General features: G+C 36.1%; 1 protein-coding gene across 1 annotated transcript; it reads right to left on the bottom strand.

Annotated features, from left to right (window-relative positions):
* Positions 1 to 4,634: 4,634 nt before the first annotated feature.
* Positions 4,635 to 12,269, bottom strand: LOC118768444 (E3 ubiquitin-protein ligase MIB2-like). The gene is made up of 5 exons (XM_036514952.1): positions 11,899 to 12,269; positions 10,388 to 10,566; positions 9,515 to 9,657; positions 7,097 to 7,168; positions 4,635 to 5,062 (listed from the first exon to the last, which is right to left on the bottom strand). The coding sequence occupies exons 1-5, from the start codon at positions 12,070 to 12,072 to the stop codon at positions 4,860 to 4,862; spliced, it is 771 nt and encodes a 256-aa protein (XP_036370845.1). The 5' UTR covers positions 12,073 to 12,269; the 3' UTR covers positions 4,635 to 4,859.
* Between the last annotated feature and the right edge of the window lie 1,736 nt (positions 12,270 to 14,005).

The following is a 14,005-nucleotide window of genomic DNA, read 5'->3' as shown; positions in this document are numbered from 1 at the left end:
TCAAATATTTTCCGAGACAAGGCTCTTGATTCCGTTCCTTCTTCTGTGGTCCGTTGAGGAGGAGAGGAACGTGTCATGAGAGATCTACAAGCCATATACAGATATGCAATCAGCGAGTAATCGGTTCAAGATAAGTATAGTCTTGAATTCAGTATGAAGGTAGGCGTGCAACAGGGTTCACTCCAATGTCTTCTTCTGTTGGTTATAATCATTGAAGCCATAACGGAGGGGTTGAAGAGAAGCTGCCTGTGGGTGCCTCTTTATGATGATGTTTAAGCTCTTGTAGTTGAATATGATGTAGAATTTTTCTGCAATATATGGATAGTTTATCCTGTTCATGCTATTTTATTAGCATTTTCACGCTTTTGAGAATGTATATTTCAATACATCTCAAAGCTTCTTCATCGTAAAGTTGAATCTCTCTCTCTCTCTCTCTCTCTCTCTCTATCTATCTCTATCTATCTATCTCTCTCTATATATATGTATATATATATATATATTATATATATATGTATCTCTCTCTCTCTCTCTCTCTCTCTCTCTCTCTATATATATATATATATATATATATATATATATATATATATATATATACGTATGTATATATGTGTGTATATATACACACTTATATATATATATATATAACGGGAAGCTTAATGAAAATAAACAAAAAGACGAAGGCAGGTGGAATACAAACATACAATTATATTAGTATAAATAAAACAAGTCTGTTACGTTTCGAGCCTACGCTCTTCAACAGAAAGATACACAGAAAAGAAACACGGAAAGAAACAAGGAGAGAAAAAAAATGCGTGCAGAAGCTAGCGAATCAACATGGCAATATATATATATATATATATATATAATTAATTAATAAGGGTGAGAGAATTAGATACTAATTTAATAGTATATCTATTCAACACCAAGTGGCCTAGTGCTCCGAGAAACCTGGATTATTATAATATTTTATAATATATTACAATATTTTTACAAAATAAATATAAGAGAGTGGTCACTATATGGCTCACTCTAGCACCAGTTAATCCAAAAGGTTTCAACCACAAAAATACATGTTTCCCATGAAAGTCAGTACGATTGTTAGCTCACACGGACAGGGCAAATAAAAAATAACAAAAATACAGATTATTTTGGGACAATTGTTTCGCTATTAATGAATTAAATGTAATATTACTTACAAAAAAATCCACTTGTAGCTCGTCAGCCAAAACTATCTGGATGAAATCCATTCAATCACACGCCAGATTTTACCATAACGATAAATACGCGTGTGGTTCAATTGATTACATCCGACGTTATAATTCAAATGCCCCAACTAATATATTTTATATATATATATATATATATATATATATATATATATATATATATATATATATATATATATTATATATATATGTATATATATATATGCACCAACGCATTTCAGAGTCGATTTTATCGATTATGCCCCGCATCATCGATTGAAACCTTGTGATTATGTTACAAATCAGGAAATAATTCAAGGAATACGAGTGGGTGGGGGAAAATCTAGTCTAACAGATCTTCTGGTGATTTTCAGGGAGGGGTTCCTGATTCTGGCCAGAATGGAGAGACGCAGAAAGAAGCGGATTGAGAGGACAAGGTAGACAGCTGTATTTGTGACTAACCCCTATATGTTGAGGAGAGGAGGGGGCACTTAACTCCTTCACGTGCACTTATAGTGAAATCAAGAGGGACCAGCTGTTGGTTCAGGCAAGTTACTGTTGACACTGCCAGAACCAACAGTGGAATGGAATCTGAAGGAGTCGAGCATCAGTGAAATGGGAAAAATGATGAGGATGGTGATATTTAGCGCAGCATAGTTGAGCGGTTTATAATTTCCTAATATAATAATGAGCGTGGTGTTTTTATATATTTGTATATATATATATATATGTATATATTTGTTCAAAATCACGGAGTAGGGAAGTAGGAGGGATTAGAAGAAAGAGTAGTATAAGTGAAGGGAGATGAGAGAAAATAGTAATTCAGTGAAGGAAAAGTAGTGAGAGCCATGACTGAGAGGGAGTGATAGAAAGTAATAGCAACGAGAGGTAAGGCGGTTTCCTTTTTGCCGTTCAAATGTTGCCACTATGTCAAGGGTTCTAAAGGGTTTGGCACGTGCCACCTGGTATTGATTTGGTCTCAAGTGGAAAGGTTTGAGGTGGTTGGCGTTCGCTTCTAGTAAACATTGTTTAAGAGGAAATCCCAATGTGCTATAGAGAATAATTTGCTGGGGTCGGCAGATAAGACAGTTCTCCATATAAAGCTTACCTACACGACTCCACACCTCGGCTAGCAAATCGTGCCGGTGGTGAGTGTGTTTGCTCTTCTATTTGATAAGTCACAACAGACGCAAGTCTAGCCTTATACAAACCACGGTTTTGCCTCAAGATCGCTTTTAATTGCATAAAAATTCATAGAAAATTGAAGGGCGCTTTATGAATCACCTTCCCAATATGAGGTAATTTTTCATGCTAGAAACAGAAGCCAAATTCCCTTTTTTTCTCATATAAAAACTGAAGAACACTTAGAAGCATTTATAAAAGAAATCGACCTATTTATGGTGTCATCAGATGCTTGAAACAGCAAGCAAGGGCCTTCATATTTTTGTCGTTTTCACAATAAGAATTGAAGAACATTTTAAGTTTTAAGCTATGAGCAATATTTGCCTATAGGTGACCTGGCATCAAGTTGAAAACAACCAATTACCCTCACATTTGCGTTGTTTTTCATATAAAAATTGAAGGACATTATGAAAAGCACCTGTAGAAATATCGTTCTAAGGTGGTTTCATATTATGCTAGAAATAACAGTCAAGCCACCCCTCCCCGAAATTTGTGTTGTCCTTCATAGAAAAGTGAATCACATTTCAAGAGGCATCTGTAGAAAAATTCATCTATAAGTGGTCTTACACTCTATTAGAAATAACAGCCAATTGCCCTTGAATTTACATTACTGTAATACTGCATTTAGATCGGCAGAACGTTTCGTAGACACTTCTAAAAGAATCATGCAATAAGTGAAAGACATCATCGTCACCACCATCTTCATCATCATCATCATCATCATCATCATCATCATCATCATCATCATCACCATCATCACCATCACCGTCATCACCATCATCGTCATCACCATCACCATCATCATCATCATCATCACCACCATCATCATCATCATCATCTTCCCCATCATCATCCGCATCATCATTATCACCATGACCATGACCATGACCATGACCATCATCATCATCATCATCATCATCATCACCACCACCATCACCATCACCATCACCAGCAGCACCAGTGTCACCACCACCACCATCATCATCATCATCATCATCTGTGCTTTCCATACTTTGATGAATTCAACCATTTATCTATGGGTAACATGTTTTTATTTTTCTTGGGTTGTAATTAAATAATGGAAATTACTTTGACAATGTCTGAGCCAACCTAAGATGAAAGAATCTGATTTGGGGATCATCACAGTTCCAGGTTTTCTCTTGAAGTTCTCTAGGGTCAGTCGAAGAGTTATAGTTTCTCAATTTTACAAAAACTAACACTTTTATAAATAAGTTTATTGCTTCACATTAAATTTAAACAAAATATGTTCCAAATAATTCATTAAAACTGTAATTTATGCTTTTGTATGACTTTGAGGAAGAAAAATTACGTTTGTTATCTGCTGTAGTATATTTTACATTGCATATAATGTGTGTGAATATAATTTCATCCCACCCAGTTAATGTGGCTAAAAATCAATTAGATATTACGTTATCAATTTATTTAGAATAAGTTTATAAAAAGTTTCATACGAAATAATTTGTTTTAATACAAATAAATTTTAATAGTAATTACATATTAATTTCTGAATAAAGAGTTTTGATGTAATTTCAATATTTTTTTATTTAATTTCAAAACAACCAAGTTTGTTTACGCTTATCACAAGAAAACTACAATAACAAGTCTTCCCATCTTGTTTCGCTTGATTTTGCTGAGGAGAGTTTCCTGTCACATAAATTTATTGCCAAAGGAAGTCCTTCTCGAAGTTTCTTGTGTTTTACTTAGAATTCCGTCTGAGTTGATGATGTAAAAATCTTGATATTTAAGTGTGAACTAAAATGCAATAAGAATTGAATTGTATGAAGTATTGTAGGGAAAACGAATTAATTTTCATTATCTGAAGTTATTTGTAATGAAGCGGGGTCGCTGTGGGTTTTCCAAAAACGGTAAAGATCTCCTTCAGCCATGAATGACCTTGGGATTGAGCCAAGAAATTATCCTCCAAGGCATAAGTCCGAGCAGGGTTTTTTTATAGAAGACCAGCAGTCACCCGTGCATACCAGCTTCCCCCTCCCCATATATATATATATATATATATATATATATATCAGTTATTCTACTCTAAGCTAGAAATGAAGGGAGATAACTATGAATATACCATAGGATATTAAAACTGTCTTTATAGCAACAGAAGTGTTTAGGAAGGTGTTTAGACATACAACAATAGCAACAATAGCAACAACAAATGAACATTTCAAAAGTTTATCTTTATTTCAAAAGTTAATCTCTAACAAGGGAATTAAACAAGTAAAGAGGTCTCTATGTGGCGGTTAGATCTGCTAGAAGTAGTAGCCAAATCCACATCAATTTACAAATTATCATCTAAAAGAAGAATAAACTTGACAATATGTTTCTGGCTCCTCTACATTAAGGATAAAGACAGGGTGATCATGGCTGGAATGCCATCCCCACCCTATGACAGATCTCTGTCTGGTTGATCTGGGACTAAATAAACAGTATTTACACAGAAATTCACTCTGTCTGAGGTTGATATTCGAGTACGTCCAAGCACTCAGCTTTCAGAAGAGCTTCTCTGAGTGTTGTGAATGTGAATTCTTCTGGAGCACAAGTTGCCGACCATTTGCGGAGCATCTTTAAGCTCTGTTTTGTACTGTTATTTGAATGTTCAAACTTGATCTTGTTCAAGTGGAAACTGCCAATTCCTAAATTCTCACCTGCAAAACATACAACAATAAGAAATAATTGCAACATCAACAATAAAATAAAAGACGTGTTCTGTAGTTTGTAATAAATTATAACAAAGAAATTATACCAGTTGAGAAATTTTAACAATAATTAAGAAACATGAATAATATAAGACAGTGTTCTCAATTTCTCGGAATCCTGATTAAAAGTTAACAAAGAAGTTGAAATAAAAGATAAAGATGGAGAAGAAATTAAAGGAAATTAATTGAAAATTACTCTTGAAGAAATTTATGGGAAACAGATGGCAGGAAAATGGTTTGCATAGGCAAAAGTGTCACCGACTTTGACACCATTTCATCCATCGTTGCATTTTCTCTGCCTTCTATTCCTGGGAGGGTACTCAGGCCCCTCCTACATAGGTTCCTATCAAAAGTAATTATCATTAGTCTTCGTGGCAAGATTCCCAAGTATAATCAACAGACACTATTTTTTTTGTTCCTTATCGAGCCATGCCTGGTTCATAAGGGCCGGTTTCCCGGTTTCTTGGCGTATAGGTTCCCCACCTGGACGGGACGCCGGTCGATCTCAGGTGAGCTGCAAGATGCAGGAAGAAAAAGTGAGAGAAAGTTGTGGCGAAAGATTCAGCAGAATTTTCGCCATTACCCTCTGCCGGAGCCGCGTGGAGCTTAGGGGTTTTCGCTCATAAACACACACATCGCCTGGTCTGAGATTCGAACCCGCGATCCCTCGACCGCGAGTCTGCTGCTCTAACCACTAGTCCATGTGCCTCCACAACAGATACTATGGATATTATCCAACCATCTCATTCTTGATCTGCTGCTAAGTCTTCTGCCATTTGGTTCAGCTTGAAGAATCCATCTTGCAGTTCTTTTCTGCAACATTCTAATCTGATATCTGTAGAAGCAGAACCGTGGAGATTTAGTGGCTCAACCTGCGTTTTGTGCATCCTTTAGAGCACCAGAGACCCTTTAGAGGAATCCCATTTCGGCTGCTTGGTCTCATCACATGATCAGCACCTGAAATAGTCATTTGTGATGCTACTCCTACTCTCACTAATTAGTAATTACAACACATCAACATTTAGGAACAGCTACAAAGTGGAGGCCGAACTATCAAGGAATACCAGTCATATTAGGTACACCTGGACCAATTAATATACAAATAGATATGATACCAGAATGATTTCAACTACGCAGAGTACAAAATATACGTTATATATTTTAGAAGACACCAGCTTAACCGTTCTGGGTTCATGATTCGTAATAAGGATTACTTTTAGTGGACCAATAGGGGAAGGTAGAAGGGGTTAATAGGGATTCTATACTGCGTACTCAATGCACACAATAGATAATGTGGGGTCAGAGGTAGGTTGATGGAGAGGAAGGAGTTTGTGAGTTGTAGATATACAGGAATATTTAGTTGTAAGAACAACTGTGAAAGGCATGGACGACAGTCTCTGTTACCTAGGTGACATAATTAGGGGTGGAGGAGACTATTCTGAAAGCAATGGGATTAGAGAAAAAAATGAGGTGGCAAACTGTACGGGGAGCTGTTATCCCTACTGACAAATAACATGTCACACAAACTGCCCACTCTTGGGTTAACGACGTTGCATTTGATAATGTGGTCCTCTTCTCCTAAGGGAAAGAATGATGTCACACCTGGAACACTTTTCCTCTGAAGACGTCTGCCAGATTAAGGCAGATATCTGCCTCAACAACAACAACAACAACCTATCAGTGAATTTAGTAAAAATCTAAAGAAATAAAATCATTGATATTAACTCATCTGTTTGTACATAAACAACAACATATTTTAGATCCCTACTTTAAAAGAGAATATTAAATCTTTTGTGTCTTCTAATTAATCCATTGTACCAACCATGTAAACTCGATTTTATGAAGTTTCTTTCATAGAATTACTTAACAGCTAAACTTTCAATTGGAAATTAAAAGAATAGAAACAGTTCTCAATCATTCTAACAAACAAAAGCTTAAGTGACGGCAACATTTCTAAAAATCAATTAGGCATTATATACTCACCAACGTCTCGCCATTTACTCCCTAACTTATTTGCAACCTTTTGAATATGTATCTCCTTCAATTTTAGGGACCCTGAAATAAATAATTCCAAATGTTTTCCATCATGCTATAATGTATTTGTCTCTATTAAAATATCATCGATAATCATATAATGTAGAAATTATCACATTTAATTATCACTTGATAACACTGTTCTTAGTTTTATCTTTCCTTTCTTATATCTGTGCCAAATCAATGGCATGGCATTTTCCTCACATCTCTACACTTCACTAACCAACATTCTTCTCATTTTCTGCTTAATTCCAATGATGATGATGATGGTGATGGTGATAGAACTTTCTTCGACGGTCAAAAGGCTTCAGTGACAGAAACAGTGTTTCTGATGTTATTGTTAATATAAGAACAAATTTACAAGGAATATGTAACCCTGCCCGCACCCCGTTCAACCACCACTATTATACCACATTTGTCAATAAGGCTAATTATAATGAGATAATAAATGAATGTCATTATTAGACTTTAGAAATTATATCTAATTAGTATCGCATAAATATAAACAAATATTTCACTTTTTGTTCCATGTGAAATGATGCCAAGACACAATAACATCTGGACATCACTGGACTATAAGGGTCAATGACCCCAGTTTGTATGGATGAGGTACTGGACCCAAATAAAACAAAATATTTCCATGGAATAAAATGTTAGGTGAGGGAACAAGGTGATGTTATGAGAAAATAAGGTTACGTTTCAGACATACAATTGTAAGACTATCAATCAATAATAGCTAATTAATTATCATGTTAATGAGGTATACGGCTAGTACAATAGCACATTGCCTGGCATTGCAATACTTGATATCTATGGAGATTGTATATAACATGACAAAAGGATATCTAACCAACGTTATAATGATATCTATATAGATTATATATAATCTGACTGAGGGATACGTGACTCCCATTATAATGTTATCTATAGATTATATATAACCTGACAAAGGGATATCTGACCATCGTTATAATGATATCTATATAGATTATATATACCCTGACAAAGGGATATTTGACCATCATTATAATGATATCTATATAGATTTTATATACCCTGACAAAGGGATATCTGACCATCGTTATAATGATATCAATACGGATTGTATATAAGCTGAGAAAGGGGTATGTAATTATCATTATAAAGATATCTCTATAGATTGTGAAGGTGTGTGGCTCAATATTTAGGGCATTCGGCTCATGGCCATAAGGTCGTAATTTCAATTCCTGGTGGTACGTCATGTCCTTGAGCAAGACGCTCTATTCCACACTCCTCCCCTCCACTCAGCTGACAAAAATGAGTTCTACCAGTAATTCAAAGGGTTGGCCTTTTCACATTCTGTGTCATGATGAATCTCCCTGAGTATTAGATTAAGGGTTCATATATCTGTGGAGTACTCAGCCACTTTCACGTTACTCTCATGAGCAGCCTGTTTCCCTGATTAGCAAACTGGATCTCTCATCATCCAAACCGATGGAGTGCCAGTTTTCTATATAGATTGTATCTGAGAACAGTTGATATTATGGTAGTTCCATGAGCAATCACAGAAAAATGGTACCAGGGCCAGTACCAAATACTAACAATAATTTATTTCACCAGTCAAATAACAACGACCAGTTTCCAAGATTCAATTTAAACGTAAGAACGGAAATAAAACCAACAGTTAATAAACACAGAAAAGTGTGTTTGTATTAACATTAATATAATCTAAAAACCAATAAGAATGAGCATAAATATGGATGGGAAATGTTATTCAAATCATTTTCATAACATGATAAATCATGAAGAATTCCTGGAGGATAACTTTGCAAAATATGTTGAAGCTATCGATGCCATCTTTCACCAAATAAACATTCACAGCAACACAAAACAATTCATTAAGCAAAACAATTAATTAAGCAATCAAAGCCTCTAATGTTGTTCTTTAATCGCTCAGTTGAGATTTTCTCATTGAATCTTCTATTTTACCAAAAATCATTCTGATGTTCTTGTAAGTAACATTGTCTTTTATCAGATACTGATAAATCATTAAGCCCCTCTAATCACTCGCCATTGACTGTAAAAACATGATATTTACTGAGGGAATCTGGCAGCTTTATTAATATTTCTGTTAGTCGCCGTTTAACTTGCAGTATCACTCATTAGTCTTATCTTGCAAACAGTATCCTCTTGAAGTGAAGCAAACCTTGTATTTGGACGAAGACGAAGTTTGGTGGATGAGGTGATTGATAAAGTATCACAAAGAAAATACACTTTTATCATAAATCTGCTACATTTATGACAGGTGTGACTCTACATAGTAACATGAAGTATATTATTCAACAGCATAATGAGACAAACAGACAGATCATCAAATAGTATTCTTACCGAATCCACGTTTGTCAACTATAACTTGTTGACACTTGGGACAATTTTTAGGCTCATTTTCTGAACAGCAATCTTTGCATGTAACAGTGTGCTCACATGGTTGAAACGTCACTGTAGCTTCACTAGATTTACACAGCAGACATCTGTTGAACAAAACATAGAGGCATAACACTGATGATATTCATTTATAACAAATATTGCATTGAGTACATGTTTAGAGTACAGATTATTACGAGATACTACAAGAACCAGCAAAAGTACAACAAAAAATCCTTTTTAAATAATTACATAAATGCAAATGATATATGTACAAAACCCTAGAACCCTTTTGAAAATTTATGAGTTGAATGCAGTAAAAGTCATGCTTCTATCTGCCTTCAATGCACAACTAATCTCTTGATGATCCCAGTCCAAGAAAAAGGTAAAAAATGGTTCTATGATGGATGGAATATAGGAAATGGCCCAACCCACAAACTGGTCCTTTCAGTGCCTGACCTGTGTGCCTTTTCCAACTATTGCTGTCAAACAAAAGCAGTCCATCCACAAGAAAATTACGGATAGTCGATAAGGGATTTCCGAATTGAGCATCAAAATTGCAGATATTAAAGCAAAAATCAGAGGTATTCGATTAAGGAATGAAATATGGCGACTGTTCTCTGTTGCAGGAGGCCAATAGTCACTTCTGGTTTGTGATTAGTGTGAAAAAGATGATGAAACGATGTGTGAAAAAGATGATGAAAAGATGATGTGGTCTTTGGTCAAAACACGGAATAACGTATTGGGAGAATTAAAACGAAACGAAACATATGAACATAATTGTGTACAAAATAAAAAATTCTCTGCTTTGTCTTGTCATTGTTAGAGAATACTTACAATGGTGGTGGGAAAAGTGCTTTAATTCTTTCCTTTAAATTTGTATCGTTGATAAGATCCAGCGGCATCACATTCCATACGTTTCTGTGGTAAAAGTTGGCTCCATTGTCGGCCAGATAACAAGCCACTGCTAGGCTTGAAAGCTTGCCTTCTTTGCTAAGCTGGAGCTTTTTGTAGTACTACAAATGATGAAATATAAAAAGGACAAGTACAATATTACACAAATACAAACAAAATCATAACATCAAGTCAAATACATGAAATATAATGGAACAAATATCACAATAATAAAACACCTATCTATGCAAGTGGCTTGATGAAGGCAACTGGACACAGCAACAGAAATACTTTGGGAAGAATATTGTATATATTAATACAACCCCTGTCAGCATAGACGATGGATATTAAATGATGATGATGATGACGATGATGATGATGAGGGTGATGGTGGTGGTTGCGATGGTGATGATCGTGACGATGATGACGATGATGATGATGATGAACACAACAAGACAACAAAACATATATATCAGAAACAACAGAGAACACCTAAGACATAGCAATTTCTTCAGATGTAACAAAACCAACACCACACAGACTTATCCAAATATATCAACAATGTTTCCATAATTATTAAAGAAACATCTTTGGGTGATGAAGGTGAAGTAAAAGAAGTAAGAATTGGTGTCACGGTTGAGGCAACACACCAACACATTATATTTGATAAACTGTTGAAACTGTTAGTCTGACAGACAATTCCAGCAATGGAGGGTGAAGGACTGCCAGGAGATTTTCTTACCAAAGTGGACATTACCACAACACAAAGATGACCATCAACTGTCTGAAAATCAGTCACAAATCTGTAGAGACCGTTACTCATGTGGGAATCAGTGAGTTGCTTCAAGTGCGCAAAATTTGACAGCAAATACTGTTAGATCTACTGATGGTTAGATGTTGATGTATTTGTATTTTCACACACATACACACACACACACATGTATGTGAGTGAAAGTAAGTGAACAAGAGAGAGGGGCACTCAACCAATTCATTGGAAGTTACATGTATGGATCAAAACAGTTTGGATCATTAAACTATTTGATCCATATATATATATATATATATATATATGTATATATATATATATAATATATATATATATATATATATATATAATATATATATATATATATATATATATATATATAAGTGTGTGTGTGTGTGTGTGTGTGTATGTACGTACGTATGTATGTATATTGCTTTATTGTATCCATTCTCTAGTGTTCTAACATTCAATATTGTTATGACATGTCCACATGAAGCCAGAGGATACATGTTGTGTACAAGAAGTAAGACAGGGAGCTGTTTCTTCAGAATCCCTCATAGAATGGAATGGACGTATTCATCATGGCACTTGCATTCTAAAGGTTGTCATCATGTCTCTCTGTTCCTCTTTCTATCTCTTATAAATAAATCTACACGTATATATATTTACAAATAATTTTAAAACTTACCTTATCCAAGACAGTTAAGGATTCATCCTCAGTATGGAACTCCTCTTTCCTCACCGCAAGGTGAAGACAATTGTTTCCGATATTATCGACCACTTTTACGTCTGCTCCTTTAGAAATGAATTCCTGCATTATTCTGAAGTTGCCGGTAGAGACAGCTTGAAGAAATGGTGTCATATCATCCCAGTTTGTTATGTTCAATTTCACCGAATCCTTTGTCGAAGTAAAAAGAGAGAATGAAAATTTACATGAAAACAAGGGTGGCTATCAATGTGTCATTACTGCCTTCTACTGGGTACTTGATCAAACCGATCGTGTACATTTCATGTTTGTCAGTGAAGTTAGCCTTGCATAAGGTCCCTCTGTAACTTGCTATGAGTGTGTTTAAGAGACATGATACATCTATTAAGATGTAATAAACAGATTGGTTCAGCCTAATCTACGTTTATCCCTCACTGAAGTAAAATTTAGGGGAGTTCAAATGGACCTAACACAAGATTAGCAGGTTAAGTTTAATAAAGAAGACCTATATGTCTTGCGTATAATTTTGATGTTACTAAATTAATAAGGGGTTCATAAAATTTATGTCAAAGCAAAATCGAACGCACAAACACATGGAGTGTGTGTCGTTAAGTTCTTCGGCTGGCTGCATTTTTAGGTGTGAGAGAATATATTCTCAATGTGTCTGGTGGTGTTAAAAACACATGAAAGTAAGTCATAGGCAAGTGAGACAACTCACATCATATGTATGTCTGTATTTGTGGTATAACTTCAAAGAGATTTGTTTTGTAAGGCCAGAACAATGTGAGAAGGTACAAAGTAAACTACAAAAGGAAAAGAGTGGACTGGGCGCCCCAGCACGAGTGCTTTTACGTGGCACCAGCACCAGCAGTGTGACCAAATAACTTGCAAGACGAAGACTTCTCAGCTGAAGGAAGGAATGAAACTGAGGGAAGTGGCTGTGTACCAGGCAGGAGGTTCGAGCATGACAGGGGGACAAAGTTAGTTGTCTTACTATAGAGGAGATACTTGGCTGCCCCATTAGGACAAGGACGGAGAAGGGAAGGGGAGTTAGGGAGAAAATAGAGAGATAGAAATACATGGGGGTGGAGATGCATTGGGGCCTACACTAAGGGAAAGGTGGGGAGGGGGAGTATAAGTAGTAGAAAAGAGATAGAAGGTGATGTGTCATAAGAGTGTGAGGGAAGATGTTTAGAGATGGGGAGGAGGGGACTGTAGCAAATGATGGAGGAAGAAACTGGAGTGGCTGCGGAGGTGGGGTATTGGTAGATAATGTGGGGGTATTGAGTACAGATAGGCACGTGAGGTAGAGTGGTGGGGCCTGCAGCACGTGATGATCACGGGTGATGGGAGGATGCGATGTGGGGGAGTTTTGAGAAGGGACAGATTGTATGTAAAATCATTTCTCACAAATTTGTCCCACATCTTCCTGGATCAACTCCTTCTGCAGTTTCCCTCCCTTGTTAGAGATCAGAAATTTTTATGCAACTCTCCTCATTCGTACACCTCACATGGCCATACCAATGCAGTCTTCTCTCTTGTACACTACATCTCATGTCACTTGTACTCGAGGTTTCTCTTAAATCTTTTACACTCAGTAGCAGACTAGTAACATCTCCATCAATGATTTCACCGTTTCCCCTGTATCTGACGAGGTATGTTACAGGTATCTAGGGGTGGATGAAAATATATCTTACAATGGCACCTGTAACAAAGCACGTACACTAAAGAATATTACGGCGGAATAAAGAAAATTTGGACCTCAGAACTCTCTGCATTCAATACAACAGTGGCCCACAATGTGTTTACAGTGCCAGTACTCATACTTGGGTTGCTTGATTGGATGCTTGATGTGATCCGAGCCATTGATGTGAAAAATACTAACAAGCACACATAATTTCACACATAAACAGTGATGCAGACCACCTCTACTTAATACATAAAGAAGAGGCTTAACACCAATCCAAAATGCCTCTGAATGTCGCATTATATCCCTTCGGTAACAACTTTTAACCACCAAGTGTCGAAGTGCATTCCTTGACCAAGGTTGCATACATGAGGCTGATAACATCATAAGACTTGGAAGGCG

This window comes from Octopus sinensis, linkage group LG29, assembly GCF_006345805.1.
Source record: "Octopus sinensis linkage group LG29, ASM634580v1, whole genome shotgun sequence".
Classification (NCBI taxonomy): Eukaryota; Metazoa; Mollusca; class Cephalopoda; order Octopoda; family Octopodidae; genus Octopus; species Octopus sinensis.
Note: the sequence above shows the minus strand (reverse complement) of the source record. Positions and strands in the feature narration are given on the sequence as shown.